This window comes from Molothrus aeneus, chromosome 3 (assembly GCF_037042795.1).
Source record: "Molothrus aeneus isolate 106 chromosome 3, BPBGC_Maene_1.0, whole genome shotgun sequence".
NCBI classification, from domain to species: domain Eukaryota; kingdom Metazoa; phylum Chordata; class Aves; order Passeriformes; family Icteridae; genus Molothrus; species Molothrus aeneus.
Genome location: NC_089648.1, coordinates 72,138,966 through 72,156,193, shown reverse-complemented (window position 1 = coordinate 72,156,193; position 17,228 = coordinate 72,138,966). Strand labels below are relative to the sequence as shown.

Here is a 17,228-nt window from a genome sequence, read left to right as displayed (position 1 = left end):
TGTGAAGTCACAGATTCACTAAATCATTGACCTATGAATTAAAATGGAAGTTGGGCTTCAAGACTGGATTACAGATCAGAAAAGCGTCTGATTGTTTTGAAGATATTTAAACTGTCGCACTCGGAGTGTTGAGACCATACAAAACACAGCTGGCACAGTTGTTACTTGATGAGCAGTGTAGAAATGTTGCACATAGATGATAATCTCAGTATGTCCTTGCAATTATGCGAACCTTAAATGTGCTGTTGGTACAGACAGACAGAGTAAACAGTAGAGCATGGAGTTATAAGTTGTCAGTGATTTAGGCAGAAAATGCAGGGTAAGTAGGGGATGGCTCCTTGGTCTTTTACATATTAAAAACAACATTTTGCTTGAAAATTAATCTCAGGTGATAAAAAGTCTGTTGCCACGGGAGCGAATCCAGAGGTAGTTTTTTTCATGTTACCCGAGCATGTCTTTTATAAGAGAATTGCATGGAGTGTATCCCAGTTGCCTAAAACATGACATTCTTAAATGTTTAGTATATGTTTTAGCCAGAATTTTAATATGCTGTTAAACCATTTTGAAAACAAATGTCATGTAAGGAATTGGAAAGAAAAAATACAGAAAATTATCAAGATGATCATACTCTTTTTCTTTGCAGACAGGATGGAATCTCTGACTCCTTCACCAGACTCAGTAGATAAGAAATTGAAGATAACTCATGTAGAATGCCATCCTGAGTGCTTGGTTATAGTGTTCCAGGCTCAGTACAACATAGGATGTGAGCTTGACTATTTCATACTACAAAATGAAATACAGCGTGTGTTCAAAGTAAAAGATGATGTCTGTGTTGGTGGATCTTGCTTGGTGGAAGACACAGAAGGAGAATGGCATAGAGGAAGAGTTCTGAGAAAAAAAGGGAATATCTGTGAGACTTTTCTTATAGACACTGGACATGTGTTGGCTGTTGAGGAAACACATCTTGCTGCTGCTAGTGATAAATTGTTTCAGCTGCCTCCAAAGGTGGTTTTGGGTGTTTTTGCAAGCATACTTCCTCTGGGAGAAAGATGGGGTCCAAAAGCTGTTAACTATTTTTCATCTCTGGTAGGATTACAGATCACTGGTCATGTGAAGGCTGTTACACCATATCAGCTGTTTATTCTAGAAGTGCCTAAGATTATTACTGATGTTCTTGAACTGCAGCTAGGTAAATTTATTGATGGAGATTCATTTTGTCTTGTTGTAGAAGCTTTAAGAGCATTGCCCCAAGGAATGCTTTGTAAGAGAATGCCACAACTGTTGACACAGAAGTATCCCTTCAGGGAGTTACTTACCTTAAATAATTCTGAGAAACCAACAGATTTTTGGCATGTTCCAGATCAACTCTTTCCATGTCTACCTGTTGGCAGTAAAGAAAATGTGAAAATAACTGGTGCAGTAAGCCCAAATAAATTTTACTGTCAGATACAGAAATGGCAGAAAGAGCTGGAATGTTTGACAGGAGCTATGCATTTGTACTATGAAGCTCTTGTTGGAGAAAATACCACCTCTTGTGATAGTTTCGGGCTGCTCTGTGCTGCCAAGAGGCAAAACGGACAGTGGCATAGAGGAGTGATAAAACAACTTCTCTCTGACCATGTGGAGGTCTGGTTTATGGATTTTGGCATTATTGAAGCTGTGCCACCTAGTTGTATTCGAAAACTGAAAGCTGAGTTCATGACATTACCAATGATTTCATTTCCATGTACGCTGTCTTGTTTTGGTAGTCAGGATGAAACAGTAGTAAAATTTCAGCTCAAGGAACTTACACAAGCCTTAATAGGACAAACTTCTGTGTGTGTCCAAGTTGATTTGTACAATGACACTGAACGCTTGTATTATATAACGCTGCAGAAACAAAATCTTGGAACAAATGCTGAGCATCCAGAAGACCAAAATGAGACAGCTGCACTGTGTGTCTCGCTTTTGGAAACTAAACCCAGGAGTATCGCACTAAACCACAAGCCAAGTCCTGAGAGAAATTCATGTAAGAATTACTCTGGAAACAAAGATAAAAAAGCCTGCTTACCTGAACAGGACATTTCTTTCTCCAGCCACTGCAAGAGAGTAGAGATGCAAATGAACTCTTTTTATGGAGCTTTTGTAGTATACGTCGTAAATCCATCTGACTTTTGGATTCAAACTTGTAGATACCAGAATGAGTTTCACACCTTGATGAAAAACATTGCCTGCACATACAGTCAGTGTAGAGATGATGAGATGGTCCTTAAAAAGCCAGAACCGGGGTTGCTATGCTGTGCCCGGTATAGCAGGGATGGGTGTTATTACCGGGGTGTTGTCACAAAAGTGTTTCGTGTTAGCATTATGGTTTACTTTTTGGATTTTGGAAATACAGATACTATACCTTGTCACTATGTGAAAACATTGCTTCCCGAGTTTTCTGATTTACCAGCTTTAGCTGTGTGTTGTTCCCTTGCTTGCACATTTCCTGTTGATGGTGTGTGGGTCAAAAAAGAAACTGATTTCTTTAAAAATGTGGTGTTGAACAAACCACTGCTGCTTCATGTTGTTGGAAAGCAAAACAACAAGTACGTTGTTAATGTGCAGTGTCATACTGGTTTCCTGCAAGGAAACGTTGCCACGTGCATGGTTCAAGCTGGTTATGCTGAATATCGCCTGAAGCCACCAGAACCTGTTGTAAGGGCGGCAAAAAAGCGGCACAGCGGGAATCACCTCAAATGTAAAAAAGAAAAAATCAATGCAGAGAGCACCAGTAATATTTGCAAAAATAAGGTATCTGGAAATGGAGACATGGTTCAGAAGGAAAAATCATTAAATGTGCCACCAGTGCCTAGAGAATCTGTTGTGCCATCCTGTTCAGGAGAAGGTGCTGTTTCTAAAATGCATAGGTTGGTATGTGAGGAAAAATTAGTTTATAAGGAGCTTGTGTTTAAACCAGGAACTGTTCATGAAGTGGTGTGTTCTTGCATCTTTTCCCCAGCAGATTTTTCATGTCAACTGCAAAGCAAACTGCCAGAGCTAAATAACTTAATGGGAAAAATTCAGACATATTATAAAGATCATACCACTCCCTACAAAACTGGACAGGCTGCCTGTATTGTTAAGTATCCCAAAGATGGGAAGTGGTACAGAGCAACTGTTGTGCAGGAGGTATCCACAGATGAAGTTGATGTGGTTTTTGTAGACTATGGTTATCAGGAAAGAGTTTCACTTAAAGATGTACAGGGTGTTCTTCCAGATTTCCTAACTCTCGAGAGTCAAGCATTTCGATGTGGACTTAAAAATGTAGCATTTCGATGTGGACTTAAAAATGACTCAATCAATTTGTCTGAAGAAGTGCATCGACAATTTGAAGACTTCATTTCTTCTTCTAGAGGACCACTGACTTGCACCATTTATGCTCTTGTTCTTCTGAGCCCCAACTGTTTATGCAATGTAGTTGACTTACAGACTCCACTTAATAGTGTAGAAGAACTCCTCAGAGAACATGGTCTCACCCAGCCTGAATGTGTTGGACTGAGAAACCTTTCATGTTTGGGTTCTTTGTACAGTTTTTGCTATTCTTCTTTTAATATAAAAGTTGGAAGTGAGGAGGAGGTTTATATAACTCACATAAATAGTCCTTCAGAATTCTATTGTCAGCTTAACCGCAACTCTGAAACTCTTGAGGCATTGATGAAGAAGGTTAGTGACGTAAGTCAAATGTCAAGTAATGTAAATTATCATGGCAGTGCACGACTGTGTATAGCCAAATATGTGGAAGATGGTCTCTTTTACAGAGCTTTGGCTTTTCCTGTGGAATCAACGTCCTTTCTGTTGGTTGACTATGTGGATTTTGGAAATAGGAGTATGGTGGAGAGAGACCAGTTGATGCCTATTCCAGATTCTGCCACTGACCTACTATTCACACCCATGCAAGCTATTAAATTCTGTCTGTCAGATCTTAGGGGGGCAAAATTTCCAGCAAAAATTACTACGTGGTTTGTGAAAACATTCCTTGGTAAACTGCTGAAGGCTGTAATTTTATCCAGAGAACCAGATGGAAAGGCTGTTGTGGAGTTGTATGATGGACAGCTCAAAGTAAGTCAGAAAATTAAAGAAAAGGTATTGGCAGAGTTGGCACAGCAAAGCCATACAGAACAATTTAGAAGTAATGAAGGAAGGATATGTCACATGGAAGATGACAAAGAAACTAATAAAGTTAGTGTTAAAGATCCTGAAATACTTAAATTGAAAACTGAAGTGAAATGCCAAGCCTATGATGAGTATTTCCAGGCAGATACTGGTGAGAATTTTGGAGATGAAGAGCAGACTGCACGTAGCACACCAAATTTGTGTAGTGGATTCTCAAAACAGCAGACTTTACACAACAGCAAAGAGCAAAGTTTTAGAAATACTTTCAGTGCTCTTCTGGAGAAAGGAGAGGAACCTTGGATTGGACAACCTGCTTCTCACTCCCTCTCTTATTCTGCTTTACATTTAAAGGAAATAACTGTAAATGCTCTCTCTGAATATCAGAATGAAAGACCAAATTGTACAGGTCAACAGGAAGGGAGTCATGAAAATACACCTACATTAAGCAGCCTTCCTCAACGTGATATCCAGGTGAATACTGAAGTAGCAGGTTATATTTCTCATATGAATAGTCCATCAAGTTTCTATGTTCACTTTGCAGAGGATGAAAACTTAATAATAAAATTAGCAGATGATTTGAATGAAAGCTTGGAGAATAGAGGTTGGGAAAATTGCTTAAATGAGCTCATGGTAGGGGATCTCATTGTTGCAGAGCACGACGCTGATTGTTTTTACTATAGAGCAGTTATTAAAACTCTGAAATCGGGAAACTCCTATGAGGTAGAATTTATTGACTATGGTAATACTGCAGTTGTAAGTTCATCAAAAATCTGCAGGATTCCAGAAAAGTTCTTAACTCTGCCAAGGTTTAGTGTTCATTGTTTCCTTAGCAGTGTAAAAAGTGTTCCCGAGGAAAGCTGGACTAAAGAAAGTGCTGCATGTTTTGCAAGAACAGTAAGTGACAAGGCGGTAGCTTGCAAGTTCTTACAGCAGCATGGAGAAAAATGGGAAATAGATGTAATATGTGATGGAAAGTCTTTGTCTAACAACCTTTTGCATAAAATAGACAACATAAGGTGGAAAAGCACGTGGGTATTGTCTTTGGAAAATAAGCCTAAACAAGATGGTAATCCTCAAAAATCTAAGAACAGTTTAGGTGGCCAAAATAAAACCAAGGCTTCTGGGATGAAAAATATTTCTGTAAAATCCTTAAGTCTCCTTCATCAGGTTTTAAATTCTGGACAAGTAGAAGCAGCGGAAGTAGTTAATATTTCAAAGAGTGGAGAATTTTATGTACAGTTACTTAAAAATCTGCAAATACTACATGAGTTAAATGTAATGCTTGACAAAGAAGCACAAAGAAGTGATTTGATTAGAGTGGATGACATTGAACAGGGTCTGGAATGCATTACACAATCTGAAAGGAACTTAAAATGGAATCGATCAAAAGTGATAAAGAAATTTGTCAGGGAAAAGTTAATGCTAGTTTTTTTCATGGATTATGGCACGTGTGAGATGGTGTCCTTAAATAATGCAAAGATGCTCAGTGATGAGATTAAGAGGATTCCTAGACAAGCTGTTTATTGTAGGTGGATTTGTTTTAAAAACCTGAAGAAAATTCACTTAGACCATGTAGTAAATGCACTTCTAGATTGTGAAATAAGGATCTTGTTTTTGAGATACTTGAAATCATCTGATATCTGGGAGGTAGATATTTTAGTAGGACAAGTTACACTTCAGGAGTATTTGAACCAGCTCTTAAGTCATTGTTGGACAATTGTTGGACCAGAAAAATGGACCAATACAAACTGTAAGGAGTTTGATACATCACTCAAGATAAATTCAGTCATGTGGATGCTGCTGCGTAGTGGCAGAACATATCCTGGGTGTGCAACTGCCGTTACTGATCCTTCAAACTTCAGCATCCAGTTTGAAATCTTCTTTGATTGCATGCAGAACTTGTCCTTGCTGCTCTCTGACCTTCCTGACAACTTGCCAGCTCTGCCAGAAGAACTTGTGATACCTGGTGCTAGCTGCTTGATCGAGTTTGGGCAGGAAGCAGAGTGGTACAGGGCAGAAATTAGTGAAGTAACAGATCAGTCTGTTGTTCTTACGTTTATTGATTATGGCTTTCTGAAGGCCATACCTTATTCTGAGATCCATAAACTTAAAGTTGTTCCAGAAAGTCTGTTATACTTGCCACGCTTGGCACACTCTTGCTCTTTGCATGATACAGTTCCTGGGAAGGGGGAACATTGGAGTGAGGAAGCTATACTTCTGTTTCAGCAGCTTCTTCATAAACCAGGTCTGATATTTCATTTTATCCACTATGGCTCTGAAATGAAGTTAGAGGTGGATGTTTTGTGGGAAGATAGCAATCTGTCTGATGCCTTAATTGCTGCAGGCCATGCAGTCTGCTCTCACAGTAGGTGCTGTCCCATTGCAGTTGACAGACTCTAATCAGAAAAAAGAATTGCAAGTGAAGTGGCCAGATTCTAGTTACTATGCTTCCCTTTGTGAACTAGTATAATTATGATAACAGTTCTGATTTTGCTGACAGAAATCGGGCAAAGAAGAGAAACCAAAAAGCCTTTTGAAGCACAGCATTAGCTATAAAAAGTTTCAAAAAAGAGAGTGTGGTAAAGTGGCTGCTGGAATACCATTAACAAAGGATCTGAGTTTACAACACCTACAAAAGATGGACAGTACTGTGAGGATGGGATTTTTTCAGCATTATGATGACAAGAGAAGTAAAGTTATCATAACACGAAGTAAATCTGCTACCAGAAGCACTGGTTGAGGCTTGTGATTCTGATGTTCTGCAGTCTGGAAGGACAGTGTGTGAAGCTACTGTCAAAGAATGAATTGAATGATCAGTAGGTTGCAGTTAGAAAAGCACTACTTCAAAGCAAAATAACTCAAACAGCCTTTTTGTTGGAATGCTCTCAAAGTTTTTGTATGTATAGATATAATCTTTATTTGCAGTAACATCTGGTTTAGAGGGTGATGTTTCCATGTTTTGGATGTTCAGAAAACAAAGATGCCAGACATTTTCTTTGGTTCTGATTCCGGAGTTTCCATGTGAGAAAAGTTTCAATGTTCACAATGATTAAGCCAAAAATAGGGATCCCCATTTATGGGAGAGACATGCATTAGGTTGTTTTCAATTAGTTCTTGGTGTAGAGATGCTATTGCCCCTTCTGAATGTTCTCTTAGTATCTGAGTTGCATCATTTTGGGATTTTTTACTCTGCCAAGCATGTGTTCCACTGATACTTCTCCTTCATCCTCCTCCCCATCAGAATGAAGAGAGGGGCTTTTCACTGAGTGCTTAGTCAATACATTGTAAAGTCAAAATATTGTTTATATCTTAAAGGGGAACATTCAGAACCTTATATTTTTTTTTTTCCTTTGTGGGAGGAAGAAATTTCAAAACTGAAAAGTGATGGTAGTACTGTGTATCTTAGCGGGGTAGTTTTTTTCAGTATCTAGTCTTAAATGGTAAGAATTTGTCTGTTTTTCTGATATATTTGTCTGTTTTTCTGATATATTTGTTTATTTATTTTACTTTTTGCTCTTACCTCCTTCCTCTGTTGTTTGGACAAAGTATGAAGTGTCCTGAAGCAATGAGGGGTTTCCTTTGTGTGCTCTGTGATAGTTTGAATTTCAGTGAGAAAATGAATACAGCCCTAATGGTAGACAGCATATCTTATGCATCTCTAGAAGTAAACAAGATTTAACAACACACATACCCTTTGCCCCCCAGTCCCCCCCTCCCACCCCCTCCATATCACGATGTATTTAATTCATGGGAAAACCTGAAAGCTTTATCTGGAAAACAGATTTTTTTTTTTTTCAGTAAGAGATACTTGTCTGGGAAAGTCAAATAAGAGGTGAGCCAATGCCAGCTGATCTTTACAAGGTTCACTCTGCTGGTGAACTATTCTTGAAGCTTAGATTATTTTCATAGTACAAGTGAAAAGTGCCCATTACTAACAAATCAGAAAATGTGTAAGATAAAATTGCTCAAGTAAATACTACTTAAAATATCAGTAATGTTATGTTAATATAGTGATTAAAAAAAAAGGGGTGGGGGTTGTAACCATTTTTGATTGTTTTCTTTATTTTGCATTGTTTCTTTATATTTCAGAATTTCAAGGTTTTCCTGCTAAAATTGTAAGCTTACCTGGCACATTCTTTGTCAATAGTTAGACATACTGCTGTCTGTTAGTATAAAACACAAAAGTTGTATTGTGCAACATTACTTATGTTGAGTGATGACTTTACACTTGCTGTGCTGGTTCATTGTAGTGCCACCTAGAGGCACTGACACTTACATATTAATTAACACTGATTCTAATTTCTGGCTGTGTTTCAGTTGGAAAAGTAGGATCTTGAGCATCTGTTCTTTTTAAAAATCATTTGGATACCCTAAGTGCAGACATGTTGTGTACAGTAATACACAACTTGCATATTTTAAGTAGGTTAATTTTTTGCTTATGTATATTGTGCTTTAACTTGTATGTAGTTGTAGAATATTGCTTCTCTAATGTTCCAAAATGGAGCCTAGAAATGATGTATGAATAAGAAAAGAAATAAACAGCTGTGTGTACTATTTTTATGTTTCGCAATTTGCAAATGTTAGATTTATTTGCAAGAACGTGTGTTTTGTTTTCAACTTGTAATGAGACTAGCTCGTGATAGTAATTCTTTTACTGAAGGTCTGATACTCAAAATGCTTCAAGTAAAAATCAGATAATTGAAAGTATTTCAGGATTATACTGCATCTGTAAATATAAAGAATGTCTTGTTGCCTCTGTTGATGCTGATTTTCAGTAGTGCATTACAAGGATGTGTTATGATTGTTAGATTAAGTTGCTGGGAAGTCTGGCTGTGTATTTTATGCCCAGTCTTTTTTCCTCTGGTGTGTAACTCTGCTGTTAAAACATTTTTCTTGTAAGAAGGAGAATCTATGCTCAGAACCTAGTTGGAAGAAGTTGTCAATTATTTAGGATGTAGAAATTTAGGTATGTTTTCCTATTTGTTCTTGAATGAGCATAGTGCTGAACAAATGCAGTACTTTTTGTAGTAGTAATTTTTTTGCTGAAATTTAATTAGAAAGTAATGCTTATGTTTTTATATTTTTGTATTTATTTATACTGTATCATTGATGACTGTGATTATTTTTAATCCACAAAAGTGATAGAGAACCAGTTTCATTTCTTTGGAATTCAGAACTTTCATGTGTATACTGTCTTTTTGTCATCAATAAAATGAATGCTAAAAATAATAAATAAAATGCATATCTCCTCTGTGTAACTTGCCCTGCCTAAGATATTCTGAAGTTTTCTGTGACCTTTGCTGCTAGTGAATGCATTGGAAAATATCTGAAACTACATAAGTATGTGTTGCATGGACTTCTAAGCGGATGTACCTCTTGCTGATTTTGCTGAACATTTTTGACTGATTTAGGAGTAACTTTGCATTACCTCCAGAGGACATGTGCCACCAGAACCAACTTGAGCCACCAGAAATTGTGGGCCTGAGAGTTGGAGACAAGATCCTGGAGGATTCATGTAGGAAGAGAGGCAAAGAAGGAAAAGGCGTCACTGGGGGTAGGAGATGGGTGGTTCAGGTGCTTTGAAAGGGCTGAATAGTTACTGAATGTTTGTATGAGTCAGGCAGCATAGAAGTGTAAGCTTTCAGGCAGAAATTGATGCTTTAGTGCTAAACTAGTGTGTTAAGATTAGTTTTCAGTAAAACGTTAGGAAATCAAGTGGGAGTGTAGTGTTTGAGGAAGAGCTCCTACAAACTAACAAATTATCATCAGTTTCATAAAGGCAAATTCAGGGGTGGAAAAGAGCCTTTGACAGTGCTTTTAATTGCTTGTAATGTCTGTAGAGGACTGTGTGTGCATGCTTGAGGGTGTTGTGTTAGCTGCAGACCGAGGTCTGGGGACACGTTTCACTCTTGCACAGACAACTGCACTTCCTGCCCTTGCTTCTTTGCTGCCCCTGCGCCTTTGCCCACATTCCTCCCAAATAAACAGCCTGTCCCAAATGTAATGGATGCATCTGGCCATGATGGCTGCATCTGAAATAGGGGACTTGGGTCCACAGACAACACAATAACTAAGGACTAATCTGAGCCATAGTGCTGGTCAAGGCTGGACTCAAACCAGCTCTGGAAAAAACTAACTGCTGTCATTGCTATGCAGATAAGTCTCTGAGTCAGTTATCTCACTCCACATAAGTGGAGAGGAGTGGAAAGCCCAGGGCCTGTTGAGGCTGCGTGCCAGGATTGCCTCTTGAGTAGGGACCTCTCTCCTGGCTACTGCTTGAGGCTGGGAGATGGCTTTCTGCAGCAGCTTCTCAGTAAGTGAATAATAGCATGTTGAACTTTGGAATCTTAGCTATGTGATACAAAGGCTTGATTGTGCATGTGCAAGCCTTTAGACATAAACCATTGACCAAGGCTGAGATTAAGGCTGGATCCAGCTACAGCTAAACTGCCTTCTGAGAGGGAGTTGGAAAGCAGGGGGGTCCCTTTCTGAGGCCCATGACTCAACAGTAGGGTCTCCCTGTCAAGTCTGTCTGACTCTGATCTCTATGCAGTAAATAATCAAGTGTATCTTGTCGTCAGATTTTGTTAAATCACTCTTAAATTGTCAAATGTTTTTTATCTGTAAACATTTTACTTCTGCTTTCTTACAAGTGAAGTGCATCACTCTATCTGCAATAAGGAGGCAATGGAGTAGTTGTCCATGAAGTTTTTACATTATACCAAGTTGTAAGAACCAGCTGATAGACACCTTAAGGACCACAGGCAGCAATCCAGAGGGAGAGGATGGAGAAGCAGGTCAGTAGAAACACAATGAAATGTAACAGGAACAAATGGCTATACATTAAAATGAAAGGTTTAGGCTGGAAAGCACAATCTTTTCAGAATGAGGACAGTCATGTGTTGCAGAAGGTTGCCCAGAGAGATAGCACAGTCTCATCCTTGGTATTTCATTTTGTATCCATCACCCAACTGGATAAAGTTCTGAGAAACCTGGTCTGAGCGCACAGATGATCCAGTTCAGGGCAGGAGGTTAAGGGAACTCTAGAGGTACCTCTCTTCACTTGAATTTCCCTGTTACTGCTGCAGCTACTCTTTGTACCTTAGGAATATCCAAAGCCTTGCTTTGACTACTCAGAAGAGGTCAGGGTACTTCTTCCCTGGCAGATTGTGTTGTTTCCCACTTACAGACAGCTCCTGTGTAGACACTGCAAAGTGTATGTGCTACATGCAGGCACAAGAAGAGGGCAGAAAAGATTTCTTCCTCAGAAAGCCAAGGAGTTGTCTCCAGATCCTTTCTGAGTAGTCCTGGGGAACAGGGATTCCCAAAAAAAACCTAGCTCTGATAATGTAAAAAGTTTTACTTGGCTGATTTGAGAGTAGGAATAGCAGAGGCTGGGAAATCCGCTCCAATTACAGCTGGGAATAATTTTTAGCATCCAATGTGTGCAGGGCAGCAGGAAACACTTGATTTGAGAGAAGTTTGTGGTATCAGCTTGACTGCTCTCCTGATTGCCCCAGGAGGTGTATGTATGGTGGCAGTGTCCTTAAAGGCACACATTGATGTGGTCCTGCTTCTGCCCGTGTGTGGGAGGTGGATTGTTCTGATGGATCCCGGGAGCTGCACTGGCACCTGCTGGCCCTGTGGTTGCTCCTGGTGTACCTGCAGAGGTCACCCCAGCCTTAAATGTCCTGTAAGTGAGGATCTCTCTGCTTATGTTCTGAGAAATGGTGAAACCTGGAGCAGAACATCCAGCTCTCCACTCTTCAGCACAGGAAAGACATAGGCCTGTTGGAGCAGGTCCAGAGGAGGCCATGAAGATGCTCAGAGAGCTGCAACACCTCACCTCACCTGTGGAGACAGGCTGAGAGAGCTGGGGTTCAGCTGGGATAAGGAAAGGCTGAATGGGAACTTTATAGCAGCCTTCCAGTACCTGAAGCATAAAAATGATCAGGCTGGGGAGAAACGTTTTAGCAGGTCCTGTTGCAATCGGGCAAGTTCTAAACTAAAAGAAGGTAGACTTAGAGTCATACAAGGAAAAGGTTTATTGCAAAGGGAGTGGTGAAACACTGGCACAGTTTGCTCAGAGAGGTGGTGGATGCTCCACCCCTAGAAACATTTAAGAGCAGCTTGGACATGGCTCTGGGCAACCTAATCCAGTTGGAGATGTTCCTGCAGGGGGATTGGACTAGATGAGCCTTAAAGGTCTCATGATGATTAGGCAGAGTAGGATAAAAAGGTTGGAGATGCTATTTTAAGGGACACCTGATATAAGAAGCTGTTTGGTGGTGAATTCCTGTTATCTGCAGAGAAATAGATACTGAATTTGCGGCTGGCTATTCAAAAGCACCTAAAAATGCACATTTCCATTAATGATCTCTAAATTTCTGTTTCTCAACTGTTTACACACAGTTTAAAATCTCCTCCTTTTTTATTTCTTTCAAGAATCAATTTTTCCAGCATAATAAACATTGTGAAACAAAATCATGGAAATATTTAGTCAGCTCTGAACTGACTTTAGGGACAGCTATCTTGATTCCTGCAGTTTTAATAAGAAAGTTTCTAGGGCTACTGTGTCTAGATCTGCATAATGAAGGAATTAAAATGGTGATTGCAGCATAATTTTTAGTGAGCAGTAAACATTAGGAATCCTACTGGGTGACCCTGAAATATAATTAGGCCTAGTTCTGTGAAATTATTTTCCTGCAAATATAAAGAAATGGAATAAAAGTGGGGTTTAAATGGGTTTAATATTCTTTTTATTTTTGTACTTTAAAGGAATACCAAGGTGTTAAGAGGGAAAACACTCTTTGACAGACTTTGATTCTGATTAATTCTTTAGTGTTTAATCACCTTGATTTCATTGGAGTTTGAACTTAACACATAATATATGATCAAGCCCTTTAATTATGTTCATTTTCTTTTAAGCCATGAAGCCATTGATCTCTAATCTGACATTCCATATAACATGGAATTTCACTTACTTTTGCATTAAGCCAGTATTCCCCCTTCTGCCTCCAAGGGTTCATGCCTTCATCTCTCATTTCCCACCTTTGAGTTAAAAGCTTCTTGAAGCTGTTTTACTGTACTAAAAAGTATTAAAGAGCTGTGATATGTCTCTCTAGCCACAGGAGTCAAGCCTAGTAACTAGACAATTTCTTGAGCAGGGGAAAACCTGCTCCACTTTCCCCTGAAAGGAATTCTTAAGCATTTTTTATATGAAAAACTCATTGATGAAACAACTGTGGGAGCAGACATTAGGAGTTTCATAATCCTGTCATGTTCACTGCATTTTGCATCCTTTATTTCCCCTAATTAATCTTGGATCCTTTTCAGCAAAGCAGGACACCTTTAGCAAGAGAGAGGAAAGGCTGATAGCTCTTGGATTAAACCACACCTGAAAGAAATTAAAAACAAAACTAAGAAAAGGGAAAGACCAACTTTGGTCTGAAATAGAGAATTTGCATTTTCTTCACTTGGATTGACTGTACCGACCTACTTCATGGTAGAATGTATCCTCATTTTCTGTTTTAAAGGATAAAGCATAGAGGAGTATGAGGCAAATTACACTTTAGTTTTATGAGGATCTACAGGGCTGTGAATGAGTGGATGGAAGAACCTCCCTGCAGCCTAAGTTGGCTAAAGAAGGGTGGCCTCTCAGGTGCCTCTAGGCAGCATTTCTGTTGGCTGACTCAAGCACTTCTCCCTTTAGACTCATGAGTCATTAAGAGCATATCCCAAAACATCTGCCCTGTGCCATGGGCTGTGGAATCTGCTCTGATAGCCAGATGGAAAAGTTAAGTGAAACTTAGTAGACCTTATTTTGTGCCTAATGAGATGTAATGCCTTAAAACAGTTTGTGGCACTAGATCAGCAAAGGTCTTGTACAATATCTAACATTGGGGTTTTGTGTCCCAGGCACAGAAACCTTTCGAGAATATGAAAGCTTCCTGTAGTCTGTATGGGGGAAAGTCTGATCTCTCTAAGTGGGATTTAAAACAGTCCACATATTGGTCATAGAAAAACATGAGGATGAGAATGCATTTTAAGTTTTTCACCCTTCCAGAACAAGGTGCTTTATGTGGGGTATAAGTAGGAACATCTGTCTATGCAGTCTTTCCCTGACTTGCACATCTGAAAATAGCTCATGTAACACAATTAACAGTTGTTCATAAAACACCAGTTTTATCCACCAGTTAAGAAGATAATGCTCATTTTTCATACAGTGTGTGCTGTTTACATCACTTTCTCAGCTGTTGTGAGTTCCAATAACAAGTTCCTACTGAACCCATAGCCACAACCCAGAGAAAGTCCCTACAGACTGACATTTTGAGAAAGAGCAGTTTCCCTTCTTTCTGAAGCTGTGCAGCAAGGCATTTGGAATTCCTTGTGCAAAAGAGGAAAGGATATGATTTGGTAGCCTAGCTGCTAGGGTACAGAATTAGAGAGATTAAGGTATGTGCTCTAAATGCTTGCTTCTCTGACCTGCTCATTACTTTGTCTACAGTAGAGCAGTTTCAAGAGGAGCGAATGAAAAGGTTACTTATGCTTTTATGGCTTGGTGATGGAAGGTATGTTTTGGACACTGTCAAACTGAAAACATCCATTGTTTTCTAGGTGAATGATTTAACTGGAAAACTGCTGATTAGTGTTTGCTACCCTCTTCTCTGGCAACTCTTAAAAATAAAAAATAGGTTAGGAGATCTAGCCCATATTTTATGCAAAGTGGTCTCTCAGAGAAGCTTTTTCATAACCAGGGAGCCTTGAGGGGCAGAAAGAACATCTGCTTTTTGGTGCCTGTCCCCTAAAGGATGTCAGGTGAAAAAAGCCCATGCCTGGATTCCAGCTGGGTATATGTGGGAGCACTGAGCTGGTGAGACTGAAGTAGTTCCGGGCATGCTTGGGAGTATAGTTCCTGTTGCCTGGGAAATTGGAAAATCAGATAAGGAGGCAGCTTGTAATTGCAGGTGCCTGTAGGTACAGCAGCTGTTGAACAAGTTACTTAAAATAACTTTGAACCTGGACAACACAATTCTGTTTAATGCTTGCTATAAGATTTCATTACATTTAGTCCATGCAACCTATTTCAGGCAGTTAGTTTTCTTAAAAAATATTTTAGTATATTTTTAAAATAAAACTGACTGGTGGTGGGATTTTTTCAATTTATACTTTCTCATATCTGAGGATGGATTAGGAAGATTGAGCTAGGGACCACTTTAGAGCAATGTGGACACACACAGGGCCAAGGGAGGGACACTTACAATGTATAAAAAGCAAAAATCTTTTTGGCATCATAGCAACCCCATACAACAGTACAAGCTGGGAACTGGCTGGCTGCAACGCAGCTGTGCAGCAAAAAGGGAGGTGTATCCAAAATCAGATGTTTGTGCTTCTGATGGATGATAGGTTGAATGTGTATGAGCATTGTGCCTGTGTGGCGAGGACATCTACCCATAGACTGGGCTGGGTTTAATCAGTTTTCAGCTCTCTAAACTGAAGGTACAGAGAAAACAACCAGACTCTTCTCAGGAGTGTGCAGTGGAAGTACAATGGGCACAACTTGGAGCAAGGAAAATTTCAGACAGATGCAAGAAAAAACAGTTATTCCTAGTGAGAGCAGATAAGCACTGACACAGTTTGCCTGGAGAGGCTGTGGCTTTTCCATTTCTTGGAGGTACAAATTCTTTACTGAACGTGGCCCTGGACAGCCTGTCCTGGCTTTGGAGCTGCCCCTGCTTTGAGCACAGGCTACTGTCACAGGTCAGCCTAGCACTTTGAGCAGGAGTCACACCAAATGGCCTTGGGAGGTCCAGTCTAGGCTTGGTTACTCTTCGGTAACTGTTATTTTCTTGGATTAGGCTCAGTGTCTTGTATACAGACCTGAACTACTTTTAGGTGATTCAGTTTGGGAACAGATGGTTTCTCAGTGGTAACTAAACTTGGTCCCATTTGGGAAACTGGATTAGTGCTTAGTACCAGACTTTATATTGTATTCAGGCCAGCTGCTTCCCATGCTGATATTGCACACAGGTAGTACAGACATACCCAGTTGCCTTCCATACCACTCTCCAGGTACAGACATCCTTTACCAGAGCTATCAAAAACAAGGAACCATCATTATGTGGTTGAACAATGTCAGACAATATACTACAGTACCAAAAAGCCATTTTCCTAGCTTATTTATTTCAAATTTACATACCTTCTGGTGTAATGGCTTTTTCCCAGCATGTGCCTTCTATAGATCTATATGATTAAGTGAGTAAATAAGGCTGAGCTAGAAGAGTTTATTAATAAACAAGTAGCTTATTTTGACAATGATTGTTCTATCTAGACAGTAAGAATTTGCACTGAGATTTTTTCCCTTCTCTGCTGTTCTTACACTCCAGGTATTTTTCATCAAAGAGGTTTTCAATTCAAAGGAATGGACACTCACCTGATGTATCTTCTTGATAGTAATAACCCTAATTTTTGAGTGGGTCATGTTTATATGATACCATTCAACATTATTATACTTTATGTATATCTATATCTGTATCTATAAACAATGAAATCTTTTTAATCAGTATACACTTTGTAACCTTTCAAGAAAATTAAATTAGTTTGAAAAAGAAAACCTTGTTGAAGTTAGTAAGCTTATTAATGATGGTAAGGGTTAGATTTTTACAAAGAAAAATTACTGTTTACTGTATTTCAAAAAGGTTTTACTGTATGAAGAATAATATGATATATATAACTAGAAGTAATGGGAGGAAATTAAAAATAATTTAAACTTCCTGAAAACGAGTTCAATTAGACTGTAGAATAAGTTCCCAGGGGAAGCTGTAGAAGGCTCATTATATGGCTTATTTAAAACTAGATTAGATGAAATGCCTGAAGGGAGCAAGCTTGGGCTGTTTCCTGTAAGGCTGAAGGAGATTACCTCAGAGGTATTTTTTCCTTCTGAAATATTTTATTCTGTGATGTGGTCTTTGTAAGTCTTGTACATTTGTATGTGGGAATGTTCTGTAGGTACTCCCCTTTCTGCAATGCTTCTGTGAGATTTTAAAAATTAACTTTTTTTTTCCTGTGGTAGGAGTTTATCAGTCTTCATA

General features: G+C 39.2%; 1 protein-coding gene across 1 annotated transcript; it reads left to right on the top strand.

Annotated features, from left to right (window-relative positions):
* The first annotated feature begins 645 nt into the window (after window positions 1-645).
* Window positions 646-9,387, top strand: TDRD15 (tudor domain containing 15). The gene has a single exon (XM_066545838.1). The coding sequence runs from the start codon at window positions 649-651 to the stop codon at window positions 6,535-6,537; it is 5,889 nt and encodes a 1,962-aa protein (XP_066401935.1). The 5' UTR covers window positions 646-648; the 3' UTR covers window positions 6,538-9,387.
* Window positions 9,388-17,228: the final 7,841 nt, after the last annotated feature.